We start from the raw sequence: 11,440 nt of genomic DNA, 5'->3' as shown, positions 1-11,440 counted from the left end.
TGGATAATTGTATTTAAAAAAGACGCAATGTATACTTGGGTCACAAAACTTTATTAACTAATAAATCATAATGGCAAATCTCTTCAGCAAGAAGAGCCTTATTATTCTATATTTTCTTAAGCCAAGGCCCTGCAAGTCATGTTTAATTTTCAAATCATCAGTTTGGAAGATTACTTTTCTCATTTCTCATACTTCCTCCATCCCTGTATATAAAATATTTTTAATCAAATTATAAAAATTAATAAAAATTAATTATCTAATTAAAAATATAATAACATTTTAATTTTACTCCTAATTATTGTAAATAAAAAATAAACATTTTTTTAAAAATAAATTAATAAGAGTATTTATTTTTTTTTAATTTAATAAAAATATAATGATTCACTAATTAAAAAATATGTTAATAATTTTTTATATTTAAAAAAAAACTTTATACACAAGGACTCTTTCTGATTGAAAAGATTCTTGTCTCTTGTTGCCACACCACAACCACAGAGACGCCAAGTAAATTATAAATTAAACAATTTAAATATAATATAATATAATTTCTTCCTTTCCGTGGCAATTTGTGGATCGCTCGCGGTTCTACCGTATGGATAATTCTGCAATAATCTATATGCGGTTCTCAATTTGCGTCTTCACTAGTCTTTGCAGAGCAAACTGAGCCTAAATAAACCATGAAACACTGAACACCACTATCAATTGAAATTTGGAAGTCATCTCACTCAGACTCTATGATATCCATAGCAGAGAAGGACGATGAGAAGAATATAGTAGACTAGATATACAGAAGAAGAAGAAGGAAAGAAAGAAATGGTTTTTAATATCATTTAGGACCCAAATAAGAAATCCCACAAAGGAAAACCAAAATGATTTTGCAGACTCAACAAGCACACCCTCTTTCATTTGCCATCGCTTGTAATCACAACTTTCCATTCTACAATCATCTTCATTTCCATGTTCGTTTTCGTTTTTCTCCGAATTTTCTGAAGTGCGCATATTGACAAGCAAGCCTAAAAGGAGGAGGAATTGGAACAACCCCATCAGCTGTTCTGCTTCTTCTTCTTCTACCCCTACAACTACGGCTAGTCCTTTGCCGCCGGACCCAGATAAGGTTTTCTTCACTTCGTGCTCTTTCTTCAGTAAATTACAGTTTTTCTCTTTAAAAATTATGGAGTTCTCAATTTTGTTACTTCCAATTGGATTTTATGCGTCCATTATGGGATGAAATGGTGATGCCTAGCTTCCAGAAATGTTGTAGAAAGTTCAAAAATTTATTGACCGGTTCTTTTGGCAATGAGGAGGCACCGTTTCATCGTTTTAAAACAATTACAAATCCATTCTATTGAGATAGGCGGGATAGTTAGTCTACAGGGAAGAGATAGACTTTCTCTTTGGATGACAAAATTGGGAATTTTCTGATCTTTCAAAGATGAAAAGTGTAATTTATTCATGTCTCTTTGTGATTTGTGCTTGAAATGATTGAGAATAGAGTTAAAAAGTGGAAGGAATGTGTTGAAGTGCAGCTACAGCAGCAGAATAAGGACCAGGATTTACAAACTCTTTTTAGAAGGTTTTGGAAAGTGGCTGCTCCTTATTGGTCTTCAGACGACAAAGTTCAAGCGAGATTACAACTTGCCGGTGTTTTTGCTCTCACTTTGGCTACTACTGGTATCAGTGTAGGCTTCAATTTCCTTGGGAGAGACTTCTATAATGCACTTGCCAGTAAGTTATCATATATATGAATGCTCAACCGTCCTCATATCCTTATCCTTTCATGAACCCTTTGAGAGTATGTAATTTATTGGCTGGTTAATCATTGAGTATTATTTGGCTCTTAAATTGTTAAACTTGTCGGTATATGATATAAAATCTACATAAAAATTGCACTTTTCCTAAGTTATTAACTGTTAGGCCCGTTTTAGACTCTGCAAAACTTGGGGCCCATAGTCTAGCTCAACTTTAATCTAAAACAGCTCGTGACTAAACAAGTTAATGGCTACATGAGTTTGTTATTTTCATGTTCTAACTTTTGCACTTATTTTTTGAGTAAACTAACTTTTGCACATAATAATTTTGAGGGACTAATGCTGAATGGTCATATAAAAATTGAATCAAATTTTGTTTACCCTTGATTATTTGATCAAGTTTGAAGTGGCAAAAAATAACTGAAATAGTTTAAGTTTATTATTGCAAGACAAGGACCAGGAGCAGTTCACGAGGCAACTACTTTACTACTTGGGTGGCTTTGCTACAGGAATCCCGGTGAGCACATAGCTGCACTTTCTTAGGTATAGCTCTGCTAGACTTTGCTTTAGTTCTTCCAATGATGATAAAAATTTTCTTCTCAAGGCGAATGGAGCTGGGAAAGAAACATAAGATGAGAGAGAACTTATATGAATTAGAAAACATTGATGTAACTGTGATAGTTACATTTTTTTTTTTTGGTGGAACATAATAGTTACATTCTGCCACATTCTGGCCTTCACCTGCTGTATGAGGACTTAAATATCATCATTACTTTTTTCCTACCTTTATGGAAGTGGGCTTAATCAACATTTATTTTTGGAATGAATAAATTATTAGCTTTCATACTAAAGAAATGAAGTTTCTATCCCCTGTTAAGAAAGAATAATGTAAAGGAACTACATGAGCAAAAGTTGCTTGCAGTTTTCCAAGTTACTTAGCAGGTTCTCTGTAATTAAAATGAAGTTTAGCGTGAGTATTATGCATACATTCTTCTTTGTGCTTTTTTTTCTAGTTTTTTGTGTTTCTTTTTTGTACAGATTTTTCTAACCTTGTTCATCATTGCGTCATAGTTTTTTGTACTGAGAGACTATGCAAGGGAAACCCTTTCTTTGAGATGGAGATCTTGGATGACAAGCTTTTACATGGAACGTTATCTTAAAAATAGGACATTCTATAAAATTCAGTCACAGTCAATCATTGATAATCCAGACCAGCGAATTGTTGATGATCTAAGTTCTTTTACTGGGACAGCCATCGCCTTCTCTCTGACGCTCTTTAATGCTGCAGTAGACTTAATCTCATTCAGTAACATCCTGTACGGCATCTATCCTCCTCTCTTTGTTGTTCTTCTTGCATACTCCATTGGTGGGACTACTATCAGTGTTTTCCTTGGAAAGGTAAGAATCTTTTTTATTTTATTTTTATTTTTTTTTCAATTGATAATTTGAATTTTTTGGGAAAAACTCTGCCTCCCCACTCTCTTCCCCAGCCCACTGAAACAATGAAAATGTGTAACTTTAAAATATTGCCATTTTTATTAATGGCAGATTGTTACATTGACAGGGATTGGTGAACTTAAATTTCTTCCAAGAGAAAAAAGAAGCAGATTTTCGTTATGGGCTAGTGCGAATTCGGGAAAATGCTGAATCAGTTGCTTTCTATGGTGGTGAAGAAAGTGAAATGAAACTTCTTCTGCAGCGCTTCAAAAGCGCCTTTGACAATCTAACTGTAAGATATTCTCCTCCTCGTCCTTTATCATTTTCTGTACAGGACATCATAGACATTTTATTGAGTAGAACTTGCTTTGCTTCTTAGGTTTTTATTACTTAATGCTTTGTTTCTCTTTTGTTCACTGCTTAAAATCACCAGAAGTCAAAAATGTAGTTTTTCAGCATATAGAGAGGCCAAGGGTATGCCATTTCTACTTATTCTATATTGTTAGTCAGCACAAAATCATCTGAAAAGCCAATATCTGCCACGCCATTGTGGCAGAAAGTGTGTCCACAAGAAAAGGCTAGAGCTTTAGTGTCATAACTTTAGATAAACACATGTACTCACGAACGTGACATGCATGTTTGCATGAACATGCACACAACTGCAGCATCAATAATATATACAGTATAACACAAATAATTTCCTGTAGCCCAAGGAAGAATAGAGCTTGGATGGAAAACAAGGAAGATATGGATCTGATATGTTCATAAATGGAAATTAGAGAGTTATTTCTATTTTACTAACTTCTCTCATGTGTTGTTAGTCTTTTTAGTGTTGTTAGGTCAGTTAACTTTGTCAGATGTCCAGGTGTCATGTCTTGATGTCAATTGTTTGCTTTCTGTTATTATTAGTTGTCTTGTGCACTTTTCCTTATTTTTTTTCTGTTACATAAGGGCAGTTATTAAGTATCTAAAGTTATGAAGTCAATATCCTATGAATTCTGGAGATTCTCTGGGGCTTTTTGAGTTTGTGAGATTAGATTCTGACTTATATTCTAATAAAGAAGTTGCCTACTGTTTCATTATCCCATAATAACTGAGAACTTATCATATGTAAATCATATAAATTTATTGACACGGACCCCAGTGTACCCTAGTTGAGCCTTTGATCCTCGTGATTTCATTTTCTGGTTGAACAATCAATCTCTTATGAGAATTATGTTAGGCTTAAATCGTAATCATTTGGAGTTAGATAATTTGAGCTGATTGGTATGCAAGCACCAGGTTGCATTTCATCCTATATCACTAAAACGCCTATATTTTGCTACTGTTGAGTTATATGGTTGCAGGCTTTCACTTTTCACACAATTGATAGAATGGTTTCTATTTTAACTCTCACTGAACACAGAGTGCAACCTTTCAGCAGTGTCGTTTTTACTTTTATCATTGAAAATTCAACATTTTCTTACTATAAGCTAGGCAATGCAGTTTAATTTTTTAACTATCAATACATTAATGAATAGAAATAAGTTAGATCTTCCTTGGATTGCAGGAATTGCTGATAGCTTCTAGAAATTTGGAGTTCTTCACCAATGGCTACCGCTATCTCATTCAAGTCCTTCCTGTTGCTGTTATTGCTCCCATGTATTTCTCAGGAAAAATTGAGTTTGGGGTCATTAATCAGTCAGTCTCTGCTTTTAATCATATCCTTAGCGACTTTTCCCTCATTGTGTACCAGTTTCAAGCTATAAGTGCATTTTCTGCTGTTATAAATCGGCTAGGTACTGCATTATTTCCATTTTTTTTTTCCTAGTACAATTTGCTGCATCTGGACAAAAGGAGAAATCCCACAAAAGTAAGGGGATAAAACAGCTCTAAATCCATTTTCCCCCGTTATCATGAATTTCAATCATGATGAATGAAGTCAAATTATTCATGAAGCTATTATAACTGTCCTTTATTTTGTATGTCTTCCAACCAGTGGTCCCTATTTTTCATATCATTTGAATGAAATATTTTTTTTTTAATGTTTTCCGTTTATTTTTTCCTAGTACAATTTGCTGTATTTGGACAAAAGGAGAAATCCCACAAACGTAAGGGGAAAATCAACTCCTCTAAATCCGTTTCCCCCCTTTATCATGAATTTCAATCATGATGAAATGAAGTTAAATTATTCATGAAACTATTGTAACTGTCCTTTATTTTGTATGTCTTCCAAACAGTGGTCCCCATTTTTCATATCATTTGAATGAAATATAAATTTTTTATATTTTCCATTTACTTTTTTTCCCAGTACAATTTGCTGCATTTGGACAAAAAGGAGAAATCCCACAAAAGTAAGGGGGAAAACAACTACTCGAAATCCATTTTCCCCCTTTGTCATGATTTTCAATCATGATGAAATGAAGTTAAATTATTCATGAAACTATTATAACTGTCCTTTTTTTTTGCATGTCTTCCAATCAGTGGTCCCCTATTTTTTATATCATTTGAATGAAATATACGGTGGAGACAGTAATAGATTTATTTTGAATGTTGCTGGGAGTCTTTGTCTTTTCATTGAAATGTGTGTGTATTGCTTTTTCTTTCTATCTTGTGCAAATGCGTAAAATATTCATCTATTCCGTCTGCTAAATTTCCCATTTAATCTGATTATATACTTGTAAGTTTATTTTCCCTCTCAAATTGTTTCAGTGGTGTGATTGATCAATCATGCTATATGCTGAACCTGGGAAATGAGATGCTTGATTGACTATATGAATCCATTTGAAAACACTTTCTTTCTCTTGTATATGCAGGTGAATTTGATGATATTCTGGAAACTAGCAGCAGCACCAAATCTCTCTCTGATACATTGGAAAAGATATGTATTTCATACAAAAATGTTGAGAGGTCATCTGTATTGGATTCCAATGGATCCACACCTCCAGAAAAATGTGAAACATTACTGGAGATAGAAAACTTGACTCTGAAAACACCCAGCAAAGCCATTCTTGTTAGAGATTTGTCATTGAAAATCAAGGGAAAGGATCATTTATTGGTAAGCAATTCGTTTAGAATCCAACACCCAGAAATAATAATTTGGCATTACTGTGTTGGTAAGGATGTTAAAATAAACTTGCAATTTAATCAACTTAACAGATAATGGGACCTAGTGGCAGTGGTAAAACTTCTTTGTTAAGAGCTCTCGCTGGTCTGTGGAACACTGGAACTGGAAAAATCACATACTATGTGAAAGATGGGGAAGATCTGCAGCAGCCCATTTCCTTAGATATAAATACTCCCACTGTAAATGATGACTGCGATGCATATGAAGTATATGGAAAATCCTTAGACAGAATTTCTGGAACATTTTTCCTTCCTCAAAGGCCATATATGGTCTTGGGTTCTCTTCGTCAACAGTTACTTTATCCAACATGGGCTGATGATGCTATTCCTGCTCCGGACAATACTAAAGCAAGAAGTATGCCATATCTAATCTCTTTTCTTGCACCATATCACTATGATATATTTTCTTCTACACTTACTGCTTAATTTTTTAATTTTTTTTCTTGTTCTAGTGCATATTGGTTTTCTGTGTTCTGTCTAATTTCCATTTGCTCGACTGCAATTATTGAGACAAATAATAGTTATTTCTTCTACAGTTTACTAGCATCATGATTTTAGTATGCGGGTCTGACATGGTGAATGCCAAATTAAATCCTCTATAGTCATGCAATTATGCATTTGGAGTGAGGCTAACATAGAAGAGTGTGGCCATTTGAGGTCTACTCCTTTTTACACTCATCTTTCCCAATGAACTATATGCCGCCACTTTTGTGACTGAAGAGAATTCAAGTTGAGTAACTGGAAATAATATCTAGAGACTACAGGTATAACAAGAGTACCATATACGTTCTTGTAGTTGTTTGTGGGAGGATTTGTAATGATTCCATGTCAAGGGGAAAATTCTGTTCTTAAGGAAATGTTTAGTTGAACAAATTTTTTAAATTGGAAACATGTAAATTTATTATTCATAGCTGAGTTCTTTTGGCGATAAAGCTGAAAGAGACTTGATAGACAAAAAAAATTTGTTGTTCAACCTTGGTCAAGTCAGCACAACCAATATAATTAATTTCAAAAGCAAACTAAACCTAACCAACATGTACATATAAATGTGCTGGGAATGGTAAAACCTGATAATTGACTCAAGGTTGCAACAAAAAATACACGATCTGTCTTTTTCTTTTGAGTATTGTGGTGCCAAAGTTTTAGTCATTTTTCAAAGTTCAATCTGACTTATGACTGGTATTATATGATTAGGAGATTACTGAGTATGTATTTTCACTTGTTCTACAGCTATATTGCCTTTCTTGATGAAATCACCGGACTCAGATAATAGGAATAAAAAGCCTGAAATGCCAACAACAGATGAGCTGATAAAGGTCTTAGAGGATGTCCGTCTAGGTTATTTATTGGCTCGGTTTAGCTTGGAGTCGATACAGGAATGGTCTAGTGTTCTCTCTCTAGGAGAGCAGCAACGCCTGGCTTTTGCCCGTCTTATGCTTTCAACACCGAAATTGGTTTTGTTGGATGAATCTACAAGTGCACTTGATGAAGCTAATGAGGTATATTCATCAATTCCAAGTCTTGCTGACACATTTCTTTTAGCCTCACACACACACACACACACACACACAATGAAGGTCGTACTCTTCAATTACGGGCTATAATTAGGATTTATTATGTTCACAAAACATAAGCATTCAACTACTGAAGAACTGTCTAGATAATTCCCTCTATTCTTGTGTGCATAGATTCTGGTACCATTAATAAAATGAGCAAAGCCATAATATCTAGTACTGGAATACTCGAGTCTCATTAGCATACATGGGATGCCTTTACATGATTTCAAAAGTCATGTATGCCTTTACATGATTTCAAAATCCTACTTTATTAAAAGCTTAAACTATTTAGTGAATTTCAGTGAATAGTTTATTAAAATATTTAACATAATTCCTTGGGATTTTTAACCTGAACAAAGCACAGACCTCCACATCTTTTTTGTTTTGGTTGGGAAAGACAAAAGAAATTAAGCCGCAATAAAAGATTTTGTTGTGAGGGTGAAAAAACATCCCGTTTGGTAAAGGAAAGGTTCCGTGTCCTTCCTCATTCTGTAATGTCATTTTTAGTCTGGTAAATATTTTTTTGGTTACATTACGAGGCTGTGTGGCCATTACCTATACCCCTTCCCATTACTACCATCTGAGCTGTTTCTAGGTGGCTATACTCTTGTAACTATTATTCATAGGTTTTATCCTATGTCTTTACTTTTCAAAGTAAGGACTCCATAACATTTTATTTCCTCGAAGTCACTTTTTCTTTCCATTCATTTTTATTCTATATATCAAATAGGCAGAGAAAGGTCAAATGGCATTTGATCTAGGTCCTGGTGAACTGCCCATCAAAATTGCCTGGTTCTTAAAATTGTGTAATCAGCTGGCTGTGATATTATTTGTGACCAGACCTTCTGTTGGGATCTAAAGACACTAGGCTTGCATTGCAATGAACGATGAATTAATCTTTATCTTAAGTTCATTTTGTTGTGTTATGGCTTGCAGGCTTATTTGTACCAGAAGATTAGTGCAGCAGGTGTAACGTATATCAGTATTGGCCATAGGCAAACCTTGTGCGAGTATCACGACAGGATTTTACGCATATCCCCAATTGATTCTAACAGTGACATGGTAAATTGGTCTGTTGAGTCCATTAGAGACAAGTCTTCGGATTTTCCAAAGCTAAAACTTTAGGTGGCTTCAAATCCTATATGCCTATGTTCATTATAATATTTTTTATGTTTATTTATATATCTTCCATGAGGTTATGAATCTGTAAACTTTCCTTTTCTGCAATAGCTGCTGTAATATTCAAGTTTCATATTCAGATTGATAGGGAGAATTGAGGAATTCAGAGTGCGTTAATGTCAGGATAGCATTAAGAAAATGGTGGCTAATGACAGCTAAAGATTTTAAAAATAAAATTTCACTTTAGTATCATAGAATTAATGCTTCATTAACTTGCCATTCTTACTCGTTATTTACAACTTGATTTTTTGGATGTTACAATACGCTTCTTAAAATTACCAGTAATGCTTCCTATCTTCCTGATTTCACAAATGTCTTGAGTTTGAGTCTGTTTGCTTCAGTTGAAAATACCTTTTATGACATTTAGAAGACTAGATTTAATTTTAAACACCAGTGGTAACCATAACAAACACCATTTGCGACTTTATTTTATGGTCAATGAGAAACTTTTTAACTTTTTAAGATCATCAAGTGTTTTGTTCTGCGTTCTTTTCTTGAAGTTCTGAAGAAAAACAACTGTTGTTTTGTATGAGTTTCTGAATTCTAATCGAAGAATTGAAACTCTCCCCTATCATTAAGCTTACTGCAATAATTTTTTTTTTTTCTGTTTGTCACAAATATTCATAGTTAAAACTTGTGTTCCTTTTATAGAAAAAAAATTATACATTGATACATGTTTATATCCATATATTGGCCAAACTAATTCCTTCTATAAACTATGGCAGTGGCTTTATTTTATAACCTAAAAGTGGTGAGTGCTGTAATAGTTATGAGAAATGACAGTGCAATTAGTATTTCTTATTTTTAGATATTTGCCTGTTGAACTAAAAATTAAATTATAAAACCGTATAGTCTATCAAAATAAACCATGTAGTTTCCAATTGTTGACTATACATGAAATCTGCATTTAATTTTGGAGTCTACCGTATGAGGAAAAAGGCGAAGATAGAAAGAGAGAAACAACCTAGAAGACAGAAAAGTACGAACTTATGATGTTTTTCAATGTCAGTAACACTGAGAGATTACAGGTAGCAGCTAAGAATATGCCTCATTGTGCACAGAAGAAACTGTCACTTGAGAATCTGAAAATAGAATAAGAATAATTGCGCAGTTGACATTGGAAATCCTTTTCGGCCTTTTCAAATGGTACCAACAGAATGTCGGTGCCAGAATCAAGTTTGCAGCAACATCAGTGGACGCTGTATTTGTAGATGTCCCAATTTTTTACCCCCCCCCCCCCCAAATGTTTCTTAGTTGAATGGAATTTGATTCGATTCTTCTGAAGATACATTATTTTTTAAATGAGAAAGAGAATAATGCAAGTAATGAAATCGTACGCCCAGATTGGGAAAAACTTGTACACTTAAGTTTATGTACCTAATGTATTTATTTTTAATTAAATCAAGACACATAATCATTTATGTTATTTATTCCATGAAAAATTCCTGATATTAATATTACTAACTCATTAAAATTCACTAGTTTTAATTTAATTAAATAAAAATGCATGAAATATATAAGGTTAAATATCTAAATCTTGCTTTTACCTCTTTCAATATGTTTTGGTTGACCTGTTTTATAAGCACTCTGCAAGTTTCTTTTAAAGAATCCAAACTCAAAAAACATAACATTTAAAATTATAAAATACAGTTTTGCTGAGATAAAAATGTAATGTTAAATTATTGTGTGCCTTAACATAAGTGTTTACAAGTTCGATTTGATTTGATTTTGAAAAAAAACCAAATCAAACCAAACCAATCGGTTTACTATAATTTGAAATCTATTCAATTTTTTTCTTTAGTCAATTTAATTTAGTTTTTGAACAATTTGATTTAATTTAATTTAAATTTAAATTAAGTTTGAACTTTTCTAATAAAATATTCTTCATAATCACAATTCACAATGTATTTTCAAATTCACTAATAATTTTTAACTTTTAATTGTCATTTGCAATGAAAAAATCGATTGAGCACAAAAAAATATTTTTTTAAACAATTAATTAATATATTTAACTATTAAAAATCAATGTATCCTCTTTAAAACATTTGATTAAAATCATTGTAGCTTATTTTTACTAATGATTTACAAATAATTAGACTTGGAAAAGGAAAAAAAACTTTGATAAATTTATAAAAATATATATAAAAATAATAAAATTTGCTAAACCAAACTAAACTAATTAGTTTTCCTATCAAAAAAAAAAAAAACCCAAACCAAACCTTAGGTTCAGATTGGCTTGATTCGATTCAGTGTGATTGATTTAAATTGGTTTTGAACACCCTTATGTCTACGTATGCACATATCATACTTTTGCATAAAAAATATAAACAAATTTGCTTAAGTTATCCAACAATACAAAAGAAAAGACCACAAGGCAAAGTGGCCTATGAAAACTAGTCATGAACAGCTAGCTCC

At 32.9% G+C, this 11,440-nt stretch overlaps 1 protein-coding gene across 1 annotated transcript; it reads left to right on the top strand.

Annotated features, from left to right (window-relative positions):
• Positions 1–925: 925 nt before the first annotated feature.
• LOC129314157 (ABC transporter D family member 2, chloroplastic) lies at positions 926–9,127 on the top strand (the record flags this gene model as incomplete). Its single annotated transcript, XM_054957524.1, has 10 exons — positions 926–1,114; positions 1,527–1,725; positions 2,198–2,265; positions 2,820–3,146; positions 3,313–3,477; positions 4,735–4,963; positions 5,981–6,222; positions 6,324–6,645; positions 7,521–7,789; positions 8,783–9,127. Coding segments are annotated over 10 exons (2,199 nt in total), but the record flags the coding sequence as incomplete, so codon positions are not given.
• Between the last annotated feature and the right edge of the window lie 2,313 nt (positions 9,128–11,440).

This window comes from Prosopis cineraria, unplaced genomic scaffold (genome assembly GCF_029017545.1).
Source record: "Prosopis cineraria cultivar Desert tree isolate PC_DT_omini unplaced genomic scaffold, ASM2901754v1 PC6, whole genome shotgun sequence".
Lineage (NCBI taxonomy): Eukaryota > Viridiplantae > Streptophyta > Magnoliopsida > Fabales > Fabaceae > Prosopis > Prosopis cineraria.
Note: the sequence above shows the minus strand (reverse complement) of the source record. Positions and strands in the feature narration are given on the sequence as shown.